Source organism: Eleginops maclovinus, chromosome 7, assembly GCF_036324505.1.
Source record: "Eleginops maclovinus isolate JMC-PN-2008 ecotype Puerto Natales chromosome 7, JC_Emac_rtc_rv5, whole genome shotgun sequence".
Lineage (NCBI taxonomy): Eukaryota > Metazoa > Chordata > Actinopteri > Perciformes > Eleginopidae > Eleginops > Eleginops maclovinus.
In genome coordinates this window covers 15,758,806-15,776,876 of record NC_086355.1, presented here as the reverse complement: position 1 = coordinate 15,776,876, position 18,071 = coordinate 15,758,806, and the positions used below count along the sequence as shown (strand labels likewise).

At 40.0% G+C, this 18,071-nt stretch overlaps 1 protein-coding gene across 5 annotated transcripts in view; it reads right to left on the bottom strand.

Annotated features, from left to right (window-relative positions):
- Window positions 1–18,071, bottom strand: part of epha3 (eph receptor A3) — a 94,619-nt gene that overhangs the window by 13,294 nt on the left and 63,254 nt on the right. For 4 of the 5 annotated variants that reach the window (XM_063887642.1, XM_063887640.1, XM_063887644.1 and 1 more), the window contains 8 exons: window positions 17,673–17,778; window positions 17,140–17,204; window positions 16,079–16,204; window positions 11,254–11,439; window positions 8,061–8,122; window positions 5,592–5,801; window positions 2,849–2,998; window positions 2,400–2,593 (listed from right to left, as the gene is read on the bottom strand). In XM_063887642.1, the coding sequence (XP_063743712.1) occupies window positions 2,400–2,593; window positions 2,849–2,998; window positions 5,592–5,801; window positions 8,061–8,122; window positions 11,254–11,439; window positions 16,079–16,204; window positions 17,140–17,204; window positions 17,673–17,778 (1,099 nt within the window). The remainder of the gene's footprint in view (window positions 1–2,399; window positions 2,594–2,848; window positions 2,999–5,591; window positions 5,802–8,060; window positions 8,123–11,253; window positions 11,440–16,078; window positions 16,205–17,139; window positions 17,205–17,672; window positions 17,779–18,071) is intronic. The other variant, XM_063887641.1, reaches the window with a different exon arrangement.

Sequence of the window (18,071 nt, the reverse complement as noted above, 5' to 3'; positions counted from 1 at the left end):
AAACACCAGCTTGTACAAAAGGAAATATAAATACAGCAGAAAGAAAATGAAGTCTTCCCCCATTGTCATGTTCATTTCCATTTCCTCTATTCTGCTCTATCTTTCATTCTTGTGACCTCTAAATAACCAGGACTGTGTAGTCTCTTGTTTTTAGAGCCCTCCAGGGAGCAGCAAGGTGGAAGAGGGGATGAGCTTCAACAGATAGATGTGGGCAGGGCAGAGGGGGAGGAATTCACCTCTCGCTGTGCTACCAGGAAAATTCCCAGGGTGCCTCTGGGAGAGGTTAGACTGATGTACTGTTAGGCCTAATATTAGTCCTTTAAATATACATTTTGATATGTGGCCACTTGTTATCCTCTGCCTCTGTAGGATGTGATGGATATGTTGTATTTTTAATCAATAGTACTCAGTTGGTGAAGAAAGCTATTAACCTAAATTGATTCAAGTGTGACATTTTCATTTGATTCCAGTCAAGCATGCATGGCTCTTACTCTGAACTCTTAATTTATAGAACTCACCAGTTTTTGAGAGTAAAGTTTTCATTAGTTTAAACACAAACACCTTAAACACCTACAATGCCCATTACCAATCCTGTATCCCCCATTCAGTATCCTGTACACTCTAGTCAATATGTCAATCTACAAATTTGGTAATTTTTGATTCACTAAACTGACTTTTTATATCTTGTAGCGTTGCTTACACATTTGCATTCTTAAGACCCTGAAGTGGTTTCTTTTCACCAATAGAAACCTGTTTTCCATTCCCAGTCCCAAACTAACCCTTCTGGCCAAGATCCACACCGACATGGATCTTTGCTCGGTTCCATCGGCAGCCCCCGGCACTAGCTTACTTTCTCCCAAATCCCTCATCATGGAACGGCTCAGCTCTTGTTTCAACCCAACCCCAAATCCAGCCCAGCCATAACTACTGAAAATGAACCAAAGATCCTTATTCTCCAGATAGATTTAGCTGGAAAAAGAAATACAGTAAGGAGAAATAAAATTGGTTTGATTTGTTGTTACAGGTTCACATAGGCTTGTCATTATTCATTTTATTTTGTGAGGCTTGGGGAAAAAAGGGTATTTTGTAAAAAGCCAAAAACCATCTACACATGTAGCAGTCCATTTCACATTGAAGCTGTATTCCGAATAAGTACTAATTGTATTTTAGCATTTTGTTTGCAGCAACAGTAAGGTTTTGGAACACAAAGAAATAGTTTTTTTCCGATCTGATGTCCAAGAGACCCTGTAAATCCATAGCAAGAGACAATGGCCCCTAACCCTGTCTAGGCTCCTGTTGGCCCATAATTAGTCTCTGACAGCCAACCTTGGCCCACTGACCCTAGTGTCTCTCCATCCACAGGCAGGGACAGTAAACTATGCCCAGGTTCCACCCCTGAATCCTCCAGATGCTCTGCTTGGGTCCCAGGCTATAGTCTGGGCTCTGAGGAGGAGGGGGTGCTCCATTAACCAGCCAGGGCAGCCCTGAGACAAACGAGGTGTGTGGAGCTGAGTGCAGCTGCTCCTGCTGCTCCCGCTGCGCAACTGCCGCCACCACACTCTCACATACACACACGTATATACACACCCAGGTCTCATAAATCAACGCAGCAGCCTCTGTCGGCCAGCCTTTGCTCGCCCGGTGTTAAAAGCCAATCAGGGAAATTACATGCAAACTCCAAGGGACCCATTTTCACTTTCTTAAGAAATCATTAGTCAATGTTATGAGCTTTGACATCTCCATAATACCACGGCCGTCTGCTGCAGACCCAGTGCTGGTGCTCAGAATTGACAACTGAACATGGGCTGCCTTGGTCTCCTCGGCCACCTGGGAGAAAATGGTGGCCCCAAAAAAGGAGTTATGCACAAGGGAGGGCGAAAGAAGGGGGAAATTTAACTAACAACAGAAAGAAAAAGTAGAGAATAATTTGACATTAGACAGCATGGAAAGAGGAAAGATGAAGGATAAGGGAACATTTTGGTGAGTCAAGCTAATTCTCATGTAACACCCTGCAAACACAGGAAGCAGGAAGCCAATGTTTACTTCCCTCTTATAAACTGTCTGGTTCCTGGTTAACCCCCTAACCCTGGCGAATTGTGTTTCATTCATGGAAAATCAAATTGCCTTCACAATGCCCTATGATCCCAGAACAATTAGTGAAATCCCCTGCCATAACCGAATACTTCTGTGCATGGAAGGTATATACCGGGCACTACTGCCGGTGTTGGGCTGCCTGGAGGCAGGTGTCTGTTGGTCAGGAACATGAAGCAGGAGAAAGAAGCAGCTAGCAAAACAACAACCACATTCTGAACGTGTTATTCACGTACATTTACTAGCAGGAAATGAGGGCTACTGAACAACAAACACCAAAAAGAAAAGGTAGAATATACTTCTGGTACCTGGATGTGGTGTTGGCAGTGATTTTGAGGCTTCCAGGGTTACGGATGAGTTTATCCAGGATACTGACAATCTGTTCAAACTTAGGCCGGTTGTTCCGCTCTTTCTGCCAGCAGTCCAACATCAGCTGGTAGAGGGTGGCAGGGCAGTCCATGGGTGGGGGGAGGCGGTATCCTTCGTCTACAGCCTTTATTACCTAAGTTTAGGGAGGAAAGGGAAAATGATTCAGAAACAATTTGAAATATGCTCAACATCAAAACAACATCTAATATGTTCAACTCCCACTGTGGGACTGTCATTCACTTGTTTCTTTTTGAGCCAAAATCATCTTCACATGACCTTGAACGTAAAGTTCTCATGTAAATCAGTGGCTGGTACCTTCACTGACTTCCCATCAGTAAACACAAACACCCGGCTGAACTTGGCAACTTGGCCACTTGGCAGTACTCACATCCTGATTAGACATCTCCCAGTATGGTCGTTCCCCGTATGACATCACTTCCCAGAGGACAATGCCATAACTCCAAGCATCACTGGCTGACGTAAACTTCCTGTAGGCGATAGCCTCTGGAGCTGTCCACCTGATGGGAATCTTACCTCCCTGAGAGACAGACAATTAAATTAAAAAACAATCAGTTAGAAACTTGGCTGATCAGGTGGTTCAGCAAATGTATATTTGGCTAATGGATTTTCAGATATGTGTTATTGTCAGTTTTATGATAAAGTTGAAATGGTATGACTATAACATAAAGGACTTCAAGTTAATACTGAATGATGCATACAGGATATATAACATATTGTGTAATAGGTTTATGTCACTTGCAAAGCCCTATAAGGTCCTGAAAAAATAAAACTATTTATGAGCTGTTCTGAAACTAAACCCTCAGTGGTTCTGACCGAGAATTATGATCTCAACCGTTAAAGGAATCTGCAATGAAAGCTACAATTGAAACTTTGAATTTCACAATGATTAATTTGCTCTGCCATAATTGCAAGTATAAACATTCTGACAAAGATATTAGATAAAAATATATTTTTCCAACAAAATTTGGTTTTAAGGTATTCATATGAAGTGAAATTGAACCTCATTCTAACAAAAATGCATGGTTCGGCTTTAATCAGAAGTACTGGCATCAACCTTAGAGAAAGAATGAAAGAAAATACGTATTAATCAAACCCTAATCTAAAGTTTCCTGCACAACATTGCAGAGTTATGTCTGCTGCATTTGTCATTCAAGCTAAGAACCTGGACTAATGATGAAAACTGAGCTGGGGAAAAGAGGCCTATGGTAGCCAAAGCTAACAGAGACACCGGCCAAGCCACTGAGGTCTAGCCCAGTGCTGTCACACACGCGCACTGCCCTCTAGAAAACACAATACTAGTAGCATGATCAGTAATGAAACTCAGTAGTACTCAATGGGGAAACACACAATAACACATGGTAGCAGGAATGAACACAGGAAAACACAACAAAACAACACTCACAGACTCTGCTCCCACATTCATACTATGTAAGAGCAAGATGTTGAGCACTAAATCAACAATGACTTTAGATACCTACATGCACAGGATCATGAAAAAAAAGATTCCAAATGCCAAAGATTCAAGGCTAGAGAAGTAAAAAAGACACAAAGGGCCGGATGGAAATCTGCGTGCATGTGCTGAGCGTTGTCAGTTACTAAAACACTGGGGAGTTTATTATTCTGTCTTATTATTTTAGATTGTGTATTTCTGGGAGAAAGGCAAACGGTACATTGACTGTTTATTTGACAAGCAATTCTCAGCCAGCAAATTATACTATGTTTAAAGGTGCTGCACGCATGGCCGAGACCACAGGATCCTATGATGAAAATGACCACACGCACACACACACACACACACACACACACACACACACACACACACACACACACACACACACACACACACACACACACACACACACACACACACACACACACACACACACAGATGGATGTCTAAGGTGGGGTGTGCCTGTTGATAATTGATCATTTCTGACATGAAACGATTATAAAAATACCCCCTGAACAATCATCATTCTTACCTTTAAGATGTTTACACTTGTTTCTCAAAAGAAACCTAAATTATCTCAGCACTGAGGTTTAGGTGCTTAGGGATTCTTTTACAATTGTCCTTGGGCAAGCATTAAACCTTACTGTTTTGCAAGACACATCCTAAAACCCATTCATGTTTTCTAGAAAACCTAAGTAATTACACCCAAACTATTGTTGTTGTAAAGAAGTGAATCATCTAAAAAAGATGATGCACTTGAGGCCAGATATTTGAGGCCACGGCGCAAAGGAAACGTAATCTGAAATGTAGGTTGAAGCAAAGGGCAAGGAAATGAAATACAAAAAATCGAAATACTTATACAATCTTTTAAAATCAAATACTTGTGCAAATCTATGGGTTGTGGATGGTTAAAAAAGGCATTAAACAACAAAAACACAAACAACACACACAGACACAAAATCGCTTATCAATGTAATTATGTCAATGTAAGTAATGTAAGTGTTTCTCTCCATGACCTCCACAATTGTTATATATGTATGCCATAGCTGCACTGTGATCTAGGGAGGCAAAGCTCTGTGGATTGATATCAATCTCATCACAAAGCTCTTCTTTTATTTATGTGTTCTTCACCCTTGCCAGACAATGGAAGTGTGTTTGTATCTGTTTGTTGAGATTACCTGAGTATTAAGCGGTGCGAGAAATGGTGTAAATGTGGAACCTCTTTCATTATAAGAACATTGATGCAGTTTTTTCTTAAATGTACATAAAAGACTTGCAAATATTGTCTCTAGAGATTCTAATGTCTGTTTTCCTGTTTCTTATTTTCATTTATGTCATTGTTGATGTATCAAAAGGAGCTGCTGTGATGAAAAAAAACAATCCAGACTTGGACCGACAATAAGGTATCCTTGAATTGTATTGTATGATCATTTTAGCTGGAGAGGTATGAATTTAAAATGAACATTAGAACTTGTTGCCAGTTTAGGATAATATTTGTATTGAATACACTATATAATTGTTGCATTCAGGGAGTTGTTTTAACATTGCCTTTTAAGTAGCACATTCCTGGATAAAAAAAATTGTGTGGCCCAGAACAGTTGCCAACATATTAGTTCATTCTGTCAATTCTGTCCCTTGGAATGTGTGTGTGCTCCCTTACCCTGGTGGTGTAAGCAGCCTCCGGGTCGTCCTCCAGAACTCGGGACAGGCCAAAGTCTGACACTTTACACACCAGGTTGCTGTTGACCAGGATGTTTCGCGCTGCCAGGTCTCGGTGAACGTAGCCCATGTCTGAAAGATACTTCATGCCTGAGGCGATGCCACGCAGCATGCCAACCAACTGGATCCCTGTAAACTGGGCGTCGTGTTTCTAGAGGAAAGAAAAATCACACTCAATGTTAATGATATACATTACAAGTTATCATCTACATACATATACAAATTATATACAGTAGAACACAGAGGGAGTGTGACCTTTTATCTATTTGCATGAAATGAAACCTTTCTACATAAGAGTCCAAAGCATTTTCATTAACCTTTAAAACCACCTTTGACATTCTGTACCTCATCTTCAGCTAAACTGTGAAATACCATAGACAGAACCGCTAATAATGAATGGAAATTAGGATAAGACCTATATGTACATACAGTAAGTTATTTGTTTTTCTTTTTCAATCAGTCTGGTTACTGTCCGCTTTGGATACGATGCAATGATAATTTCCCATATATAATCGCTCATGTGATGACAAATTAGAGACCCTTGGCCTTGACATTTTGCTTGAATTAGTAAAAGTTATTTTTCCTGAACTCAAAATATAGTATTGCAATGGTATTCCTCTCTAAAAAAGTATTTTAGCTTGAGAAAAACTGATTAAAATGTTCTTTTATATTTTTAACACACATTGAATTCACTGTTAAATTCATAGCTATCCACATGGGAACTACAGTATTTAAACGTGTCTGGGTTTCCAGAAAGTCATGTCAGGAAAATATGTTTTATAAATGTTTGCCCTAACAAAATGTTTGCAAATTGGTAAGATGCAGTTCTAAAAATCTTTTGTCTGTTTGCATGGGCAATCGCGAGTCTGGTTTACGTTGGCAAACTTTTATAGGTAGCTCTGTATGTATGAACAGGAAACAAATACAAACAAAGAAAAAAGACGAGCTTAAGCCTATAAAATACCAGCAAACACATCTGTCTATCTATCTGTTTTTGCTCAGGGTTTGCAGAATAATTTGTCTATAACAACTTGCATTTCATTCACTGCTCAACACATGCACTGATTTGCTCTGTGTTTGTGAAAGACCAAGTCATTTGCGAGATGAGTGTAAGATGAGTGTGTTTTCCTTTGAAACCAACTGGGTCCACCTCGCCTCCCATTTGGTCTGGAGCAATTAGTGGCCAGACCACCTGGCTTAGTCACTTCAAAGCTTTGCAGATTCAGAACACAGACATGAGCTACAGTGCATGAGCTGTGTATTTCCATGTCTATGTGTTAGCGCATATGACACATTTTCAATGATGAAGTGCAGGACTCTGGGAAAATGTCAGGACACAACAGCTACTCCTCCTTCATGTGTCAGGATACTGTGCAGACACATGTGGATAAGGGCTTAAACAGGACTCAGTAAGCATGCTTCATGCCAATGTTGAGGCTTTTGTGCTTTGGCTTTTCTCAGTGAGGCAGGTCAATTCCCCTTTAAGAGAAAGAGGCATGGCAAGAATCAAATTCCATCCTGGAAGGAAGAGCAACGGGGATACAGTTCATAAAACCTTGTCATTTGATAAGCCCAGTATGGAAAGTTTTGCTGAAACAGTCAGAACTGCTTAAATCATCCATTCTTAGGTACAGCATTTCCAGGAATGTATAGAAAAGCCTGAAAGCTTTTTCTCTAAACAAGTCTGGAACTTTGCTGGATTTATTAATAATGATATGTATAAAAGAGAGAACTAAGAATGTAAATAATCGTACATTGTTATCAGGTCTAACTGTAACTTTACACAGTAGCTATCTGTTAACCGTTGAAGACAATACTGAACACAATAATTTTGCTGCATGAAACCGTGATTACATTTTTCAAGCAATATATTTTAGAGCTAAAACAGAAAGATTAAATCGATGCAGAGAGTTGAGATTTTGAGTTTAGATTTGTAAGCAATTTATTTGGCACTCTGATAATGCTCTTAACTCATGTGTTGAAGAAAGAGTCTTGCACTTTCAGGGTAAATAGTTAAACTTTTCAGATTTTTTAATACCAAATCTCATCATTCAGAATTTGATAAATGCAACCTTTGTAGACATTTGTCTTACTGTAAATTTGAAGGCCAAAATGTACTATACTGCCTGATAGTCCCCTGTTGTGTGATTGTGTGTTGTACAGCAAGACATTTTATCCACCTTTTTAAGGTGTTCCCCTGTGTCTTTTAATCCTCAGATTGAGACCAAGTAGGTGATCCCCCAACTTCCTCAGGGTGTGTACTGCTAAGATGCATCATGATCCATCCATTTTACACTTGTGTGTGTGTGTGTGTGTGTGTGTGTGTGTGTGTGTGTGTGTGTGTGTGTGTGTGTGTGTGTGTGTGTGTGTGTGTGTGTGTGTGTGTGTGTGTGTCCAAGTTAATACTCACTCTTAAGAAGCTGTCCAAGGATCCATTCTCCATGTATTCTGTGACAATCATGACGGGTTTACCTGTGGCAGAAGGAAGTGTTCAATCTTTAGTTACATTATCAGTTGTATCACTCACATAATATAGTGACAGCAATGACTTCAGTTTGCCGTACAACAGTCAACAACAAGTACGAGACACTCATGGAGCCCAGCATTATATTAATTTCAGATTTATTCCCTGAAATTGGAAAATTCATAGGGAGTCAAAAGGGGGGACTGTAACTTGACTTAAAGCAGACGTTCATGGGCCCTGATAGGGACCAGGTTGAGCTCTTTCCTGTCTGTCAAATACACATGCACACATACACACACATCAGAATAAAATGATCCCAGTCAGAGTTTAGGGCCCCAGCAGGTCAGCTGTCAGAGTGTGACATCTTTATTTCTGTGGAAGATCTGGTTGTAAATCCTCCCCGCCTGCTATCATCTGTACCTGATCAGACTACGGTCCAACACAACTTTATTACAGAGGGGAAAAAAGGGAAAGAGACTCTTAAGAAACCTTTAAATCAGCCATTGTTAAAAGAACAGTCGTTGTCAGGCATTGTTTGTGTCCCAGATGGCTTTGTTCTCCCTGCTTCCCTCTTGACTCCCCCACCATCCGTATGCTTCTTCTCCATTTTATTCTGATTAATACGCCCCCCCCACCCCCCCCCCCCCTCCCCCGGCCACCATTTAATTCCCAACTTACCTGTTCTCTATCAACCATGCCTCTCTTTCCCCATCCTCATCACCCCATTCTTTCCTTTTACATCTTCCCCTCTTGCATGTATTAAAGCAAACCCTCCCCACATCTGGCGGGAGACACAGATTGTTTTTTCCAGGAGTGACACAGGCTGCGTGAAGAGGGTGATGGAATCATTTGTTTAAAAGACACAAATAAATTGCTCTCACCGGAAGAAAAATAAATGGAAGTCAGCTGACTCAATAGCTGTAATTAAATCAAAGCCAATCTGGTGTGAATTACAATTCAAAATGCCCTTATGAGTCAATCAGACAATCAGCAAAAAATGTCCTATTTGGTACAACAAACAGCGGAGAACAAATGAGCCAAGACAGAGGGTGTGCTTGAGTTAAGTCAGGGTCGTACAGATTTAAAAAATAAACAATGACTTCCAGTGCGTGATCGTCACCATGAATCATAAAATACACTCTAATTCAAACAAACATTGTTGGCTTCTCAATTTCCCCTTAATGTAAGTTTTCCCTCTTATATACGCTTTTGTGCGTAAAGCGCCACATTAGGAAAGGAGATTTGACTCTCACAACAGCTTGGGTTGTCTAAATATAGTTGCTACACTTTCTCTTACAATTAGAGTAAGTAATTTCTCATCATTTAAACACAGTCACAGCTAAACACCCTCCACCCACACCCCCATCCCTAAAAGGCAGTGATGGATCGCTCCGTTTACCGGCGGACGGTTTTTATAGTCTCAGGAACACACACACCCGGTCCTCCCTCCTGTCCTCCGCCCTCTTCCCTTCCCTCTTACTCTTTTTTCTCAACGTTGGCAGCAAAGATAAAGGCCCCCGAGCCCCTTTATTCTGTGAACACAAGTTTGAGTGAATGTTTTTTTTTGTGTGTGTGTGTGTGTGTGTGAACGCGCTTGCAAATATGCAGCCTGTGGATCAGCCAAAAGCAGCAAGGTAAATGGGGTGTGAAAGTCTCAGGATTATTAAGAATTAACAGGAGCAGCTTAATAAATCACCCTACGGCAGTGTGTGTGCTTGTGTGTGTGTGTGTGTGTGTGTGTGTGTGTGTGTGTGTGTTTGTGTGTGTGTGTGTGTGTGTGTGTGTGTGTGTGTGTGTGTGTCTGTGTGAGCATATCAAATGGACCTCCTAAAACTATGCCCCGCACTCGTGCTGCTCCAGCTCAGGCACATTTTTTCTGGGTATCCTTCCAAATGTCATGTACACACACACACACACACACACACACACACACACACACACACACACACACACACACACACACACACACACACACACACACATACATGCAGCCGTACACACACACTCACACACACAAACTTGGCTTCCAGTGCGTGATCGTCATCACGTACGAATATTGAGCTTCCTCTATTAGTCTAAAGGCAGCAAATGAAACCACAGTGTTTTGTTATTGCAGCATTTTTCACCGGCTAGACATTCATAGGAAGACTGTGATATGTATTATGCAAACAGTCTCAATGATGACAGATTGTAAACAGGAAAACCTTCACTTTCATGTGCTGTGTTCAAGGCTGGACAACAACAAGGTGGGAACAAAGTTGAAATCACCAGTGAATTTGCTTCTTTACAAAACAGTAAGTCGTGCTGGTAAGTCACTTTTATCATTTTAAATGACTAAAATGTAAAAGGCATGTAGCAATTAGGGCAATGAGATTGCAAAAAATAAAACGAAGAAATGAATAAGAGGACTTCAAAATTAGAGACTGTAAAGTAAGAGGAGTTTTAAAGTTTTTTTTTTAAATATTTTATTCTACTCTTTAGAATAACCACGCTGGCAGAACTACTTAACAAGCTTGGTGCCGCAGGGAGAGATAGGGGCCAGGCCTGTTTCAGCGACAAAGTTCAGACTCATTATTTCCTTTTTTCTGCAGTCATTCCTTTTAAAAGAGGCCTTCTGTGTGCTAATGATAGTCTTATAAAGAGGCCCAGAGGGGAGCGAGTCAGAGATATGGATTTATGGATTTATGCTCGCTTTGGACACAGGCTTTGATCAGAGCACATTGATCTGAAGAGATTTACACCACGGCAACTCAATAAAACTCCTGTGCTCTTTCACAGAAGTGTAGGCCACTTTAGAGCCATTTGTCATGACAATTGCAAATCCTGAATCGGTAAAAGACTCTGGAGATGCTAAACCTGTGACAGAATGTGAATGCAAATGTTACTCTGCTCTTTGTTACTCCTTTCTATTAGATTTTACACTATTCTGTGCTGTTTTGTGCATAAACTCGCCAAATTTCTCCCAAAATCTGACCAATCACGAATCACAATTGTTATAATTTTTTTACCAGAATACCTATTACACATCTTGATGATTTAGGATTACTTAAAGAACCTTAAAGCACAACTTTATATGATTAGATTACTACAAAGTTAACTCCCTTCAATGTGCCTTTTAGTGACTCATGGATGCACTTACTGCGTGTTACCACCCCTTCCAGCCTGATGATGTTGGGGTGGTCAAACTGTCCCATGATTGATGCCTCAGCGAGGAAGTCCCGCCTCTGCTTATCAGTGTATCCTCCTTTGAGAGTCTTGATGGCCACACAGATCTCCTTCTTGCTGGGCAGCTTCAGGCGACCACTGCACACCTCGCCAAACTCACCTTAAGACAAAAGCATGGAAGATACACATTTAAAATATATGAAAGAGACTGATAACAGCATGTTAACAGTTCTCTAAATACCATCTATTGGGTCTAACTAACTAAAAATGATTAATGTTGGTATTGTCTTATGGTGATAACGTTCAGACTTTATCGCCATGTATCTGTAAGACGTTTACTATTAGCATATACATATATTGTGTATCATTTATATGAAGATTCAAATGTCACTTCCCATAAACATATATTTGAATAAGATTGTCAATGTTCAAACGCAGAACTGAATCAATAAGTGGGGTCTTATTATCAATAGCTCATTTTTTCCAATCAGACGATGGGTCATGCTTACTTTAAACTTGCCATATATTGTAGGGTAGGGTGATCAGGTGCCAATCAGTCACATGTGGGACAAATAATTTGTTTGCATGGGACAATGTGGGACATGTTACTGTAATGCTAAGAAGTAGTTTAGATTTCAATATACTGTAATTTCCATCTAACCCTAAACACTGAAACTACAGCCGCCCTATAAATATTAATTACAACACTTTACTATGGGTTGATTTGTTTGCACAAACCATGAAAACAGTGCAGACCAAGTAAAGAGCTGCAACCGGAACCGCACTCCACCGGCCTCACCCATAAGTAAATACAACTTGTGTTTATTGATTGACATCTGACACAGCTAATGGTGATAGCCCTCACTCGCTTTTTAGACCTCCATTGGATAAAAGCCACGTTTTCACACCTGGTCACCCTATTGTAGGGACATGGTTAATAATTAACAGTACAATCCTACATCAGGGAAAGGAGTCCAACTTTCCAAAAATGTTTACTTTCAAGTAAACATTTTTTTTTAACCCAAAGTATAAAAACTGAAATTTGATATTGAAAATAAGTACACAGGAATCCACTTCATCAAACCTTATATGTAAGTGTTCTAAAGTGCTTGCCTTGTCTATATTTTCTTACATGGATCTAATACAGTTTAGCATAAGGCTGAAGTGCTGTACTGTACGTACAGGTGTTTGGCACTGAGTTAGAATAGCAGGTTCAGGTTGTGTTGGACTATTTGAGGTGTCACTGCTTTTCAACAGATGCATTGGCCACTTAAGAGTCAACGATGCCGATCAAAGACGATTTTGATAATTACCCCTGTCATTACTTAACTCCCATTAATCAGGCTTGGTATTTATTGACGTTGGAGAGAGATCACGGCGTAATTATGTGTTACGACCACTAATTACAGTAATGACACCATGTGTATTAATACACTTTGAAACTGATCCACTCGATTCCACAGTCCAAATAAAATGATCTTTCAACTTTCCTCAAGTATCGTATTAAAACACAACATGACTCAACATACGCTCTGGGAAATCTCAATTAGCATTCCTCGCTGGTGAGGGGATAAGTGTGTGTGTGTGTTTACCTCAGCCCATGTGTGTGTGTGTGTGTGTGTGTGTGTGTGTGTGTGTGTGTGTGTGTGTGTGTGTGTGTGTGAGCTTCACCAGGTATTGTAAGCTCTGTAGGCAGGCTGGCCACTTCAAAGGCAGCCAGCCATGTCACAGCTGGTGACGGGGATTTGGCTCAAAGACGACAAGAAATGAGTGGAATGTGTATATGCGTGTGTGTGTTACTGGGAGAGTTTGTTTTACCCTTTACTGTATATGAATATTGAGTGTGATCATGCAAGGTGATGTCAGAGCAAAGACATGTGCAGATCTCTCTCGGAGTCCAGTACAATCATTTCCCATAGCAGCTCAGGATCAGAGAGCATGGGTCAAACATTGGACTTGAAGAGGGTCTGGAAGAACTTAAGCTGGAATAATTACACCCTGTCTAAATACCAAATGCATGGCCTGTTTTCCTGGCCTTCAGCAGGGGAAGGACGAGCCAGGACGAGGCACCTTTTTCATGTGGTCACTCTGAGAAAGAAGATCTTGTTCTAATAAGTCTTGATTAGGGACGCTCACCCCTTTCCTGCTCTGAGTGGAGCTAGGTATCCCTCTTTGATGTTAAAGTCTGACCCATGTTAGCAGAGCGGAGCATGTGTTCTGTCTTTTAACACACAATCACAGATTGGCAAGAAGATCAAAGTGTTGTTAACATGTGTAATGAAGACAGATGGGGATTGAGGCAGGAATGGAAACAAGAGGTACAGTATGTCGTGTATTGTTCATGGTGCTAATATGCTTCACTTAAAAGCATACAGGTACCCGATTGTATTTAAGTTGACGGGAAAAAGTTTACATCATGGCTAAAGCTTTAATGTTCAGCTCTGATGTTCACTTCCCAACAGTTCAAGAGTAGAGAGCTAAAGCTTTACCTAGCTAGCTTGTGTTCCAATAGCATTAATGGGTTTTGTCATAGAGGCTTATTTTTCAAGCATTAAAATGTGTTCAGGGTAGCCTGGTGATATTTTAACATATGTGTACTACTTTGTTGTACTTTATTCACAGTAAAACTATTATTTCATTAGCATTCACATTAAGCAACAACACAGGATGTCCCGATAGCAATGAGTGTCATGGCCTCGAGGGAGCTGAAGTTGCTGAATGCTAACAAATACATACATATGTTTGCCTTGTAGGTTTAAATGAACAATTGTGTGATTATCAAGCTCAGTGCAGCATTGGACTATGCAAAGAGAATTGGCTCCAGTCCTCTAAGACCTAAATATATTTTTGTTGTAGAGCCAAAGAGAGGCAAACATTGTTCCTAGTTGGTTGGCAGCAAAAATATTGCACAATGTGAAGTTGAAATTCATGTGGAGACTAAAATAAATACTATGTCTTGGATATGCACTGCGCGCATTAACAATGTATAGTATACTGTATTGTAGCCTACTTCAGGGTGAACTCCACTGTGTGTCGGGGTGTTAGGGTTCAACTGATATTGGTTTAATGTGATGATATACGTGACAGTATTTAATAGTACATTATTAATAAAATACGTTCCCTCCCTTTTATAAACCTGAACTATTGCATGTAATTTACATCTATTAAACATGCATATGTTCATAGATAGATATTTTACTTAAGTAAAAGTAATAATATATAGTATATAGGTACTCTGCTACACATGGAAGTCCTGCATTTAACATTTTCCAAACTAAAAGTACAAAAGTATAAGCATCTAAATAAACACGATAACAAAATGTAAATTATTCAGTCCGGAAAATGTACTCAGGATTTTAGACTGACTATTGATGTTAAAATAACATGGATTTATAAATGATTGGACTATGATTATTGATGTACTAATGTGTTCATTACTTTTATGTTGCAGAAGCTGTATTGGGTTAAACCATAAAGTAACATATAATTGACATGTTTAAGTAATAACTTAAATTGTACTTAAGTACAGTACCTTAGTCAATGTCACTATTCACCACTGCAAACATCCCTGTAATGGGCCTATGATGAGTAGATATATTCTACAATGAATAAAAACACAGGCTTAATATTAGAAGTGGATAACACTGATTTCAATATCTGATTTGCAATTAATTAACCAATATTCACCAATGTATCCTTTTACCCCTAGATATTCACATGTTTTATGTGTGCTATGTACTATGAGGAATGCAATGTTGAGTGTGTTGTAGACCATTGTGGAGCCAGGCATAAGACTCTCAGGCCTTCCTGACAGCTTTACAGTGTGGAGGGGCTGCAGGGACTCTGGAGACCCCCGCCCCCTCGCCTTATGTGCTGTGAGCTTTACTCTCCATCTTCTCCGCCTGCACTCCACATGAATCACAATGCATTACCCTCCCGTCTGCACTCCTGCTCAACTTATCAGGGAATACATGAGGAGACGAGAGGAGAGGAAGATTGTTTTACTGTTGCTTTCATTAGACTAAATTCAGAATAAGATTAACAGACAATTGCTCGAGGAAATGTAAATAAAAGGAGAGAATGAAAAGTAAAAAGATGAAACAAAGAAAGGAAGACTAACCGCAGGAGAGCAGAACAACTTTAAATCTCACCATCTCTCCCTCTATCATAGAGGAGGGCTGGGAAGAAGGGAACTCAAGCTGTGGCTTTAAATGCTTTCTCAATCCCAGCTGTGCAGTATATGACACACAGTTAAACTAGCCTGCTGCTATGAAAATGTAGATATATGGGAACTCTACATGCACCTCATTTTTTTCTATATCTTGGTGTTTCTTTGTCATTTAAATAGAGCATAAAAACGAGCAATAACGTGAGATAACTGAGGTGAGAGTGGGAAAGAAGAAGTCGGTGAGGGGAAGAAACCATTTCTCTCTCTTAATCTTCTTTCTAGTTTCACTATTTTTGATGCTGAAGGACTTTTCTGCACATTGTTTCTGCCCTAATATACATTTTTTTGATGAAATATAATAATGTATGCCACTCCATTATTCAGTGAGGACTTTACTTTGATGATTCAGAGACAATGAGGAATGCAATTGTATCAGTTTACCCTATAATTTTAACTGATGCATTACCTTTTAACAGACTTTAAAAATAGACAATTTTTCCAAATTGTTTTTTTGAGGGACAATGCTACATAAACGTAGCAAGCAGCTTTCGTCTATTTAGTCTCTATGGTATGATTTGTGTATTTCATTGTAGCAAAGTGTACTTGAGCATTTTCCTTTGTCCATTCTCACCTGCTCCCACCACTTTGTCGATGGCAATGCAGGAGGCGTCCAGCTCCTTGGCAAACTCGTGCACAGCCTGGCTCGGGTCCTCATACGTGTGGGGGTCGACGTAGGTCCTGATACCCGGCAGACGCACTGCAGCAGGAGAGAACGGGATCATCAGTTAAAGACCAGAATTCTGTCGGTCCTTGCATCAACATTTCCCACAGACATTTTAATGACTTTGTAAGGACATAGCACTTGCTAGTGCTTAGCTTTACTATGAAAAGCAAAACAGAAAACATATTAATGATAAGTGACAACAAACACTGGGCGAAAAAAACTAAAAAGATGTATATGGCATTCCTCCAAGTATATGTTTTGAGAGAGACTCTTCTATCCATTAAGTAATAAAGCTGTACTTTAAACATAATAACGTTGTGCTTTATTAGTCCCTGTTGGGTAATGTATGCTTTACATCTGACCTATCCAAACTGTCCATGATGCAGTGTGAAGTCGTGGGTCCTAATACCTGGGTCAAGGTTAATGGTAGGAGGACTACTAATAAATAACAGGAATAAAGCAGAATAAGTAACATAAAAGAAGCGAAAATATAGGATTTCATTTTTTAGCTGTTTTCCCTTTGGAGAGGGAGAGACTCTTTTGACCCTGGTCATGTTTCAGTGAAAAGGCTTTTTGTCTGAGGGAAACTCTTTAATTAAAGATGGCTCAGTCCTTGCTGTAGCTGTAAGAGAGAACAACACGGTGACCTTGCTCTCTATCCAAATGAAGCTTTCAGGATGAACGGACCCTAGAAATCATCTTTTGAACTTGGCTCCAGTCTGAATCCTGTCTTTTAATGTGACCAAATGAACCAAGGTAAAGGGGAAACCACTTCAAGTGAGGCGCTAGCTGCTTTAAAACCATCATTGTGGGTAGACACACTCAAAAAAGACATCTCCCCTATCAAACTATCAAACCATCAATAATGTAACTACCTAGTTGAGTTTTCTAGTCCACCAATAGATACGTGTAGAGATGATGGATGGAAATAAGCCCAGAAACTCACAAAAACATGGAGCAGTACTTACAGTGGCCGTTGCCAAATTGCAGTCTTTTCTCATCAGGATGTTTGGATTTGCTGTGGCAACAAAACCTGCCAAACCAAACAGAAAAAGGTCATAAGTAGTGCCACATCTCCCAATAAGACTTCACCCATTGGCCCAGGCTGGAAGCTAGTGAGAGACGTGTGTGAGTGTTTGTGTTTGTGTGTGTAATCCCAGCTCTTATAAACCAAGAGAGGATCAGTAAGTCTTATAATGAGCCATGGATTTAGACTCTCTCTGAACAGTAGTGACTGCCAATTTCAGCCACACACACATTCACACAATTTATAGTTTTCCCTTATATACAAAAACGTATTTACAGCTGTTACAGTATATGTTAAAGTAGTTACAAAAGAGAAACAGAACTAGTCTTATTTGGTGGAATATTATATAAAGTTTGCAGTCATTGGGAAAAATACACATCTAACCAACATTCAGGTACAGCTGGAGGGAAGGAGAGCAACAGGATTACTGTGATTGGAGGAGTAAACACCAAGTGTCAATCAAGTCGGACCGACCTGCCAATCAGGACGTACAGCAACACAGTGAGCAGGATGATGGCCACGGCGGAGGAAATGGCGATCAGAACAACCTGGCTGCTCTCACTGGAAATGGAGAAGGCTGCTGAAAGTCAAAGAGAAACAGGTGATGAGCAGTTCATTTGAAAAAGCTTCTGAAACCCAAAGGGGCTTCCAATTCAGTCCAATTCATAACAGCAAAAATCCTACAAGTGCATTGGCTTCCAATAACCAAAACCTTTTTAAGTGCATGTGCATTCATTTCAAATAAGCCAAACATTTTTAAGTTCTACAAATGGAAATTAGATTTTAGTTCATATATATTTTTTATTTTAATGGCCAGGGTTTCACTAATCTTACTCTTTTATATTTTCAACAATAGCAGTAAAATAATAACTA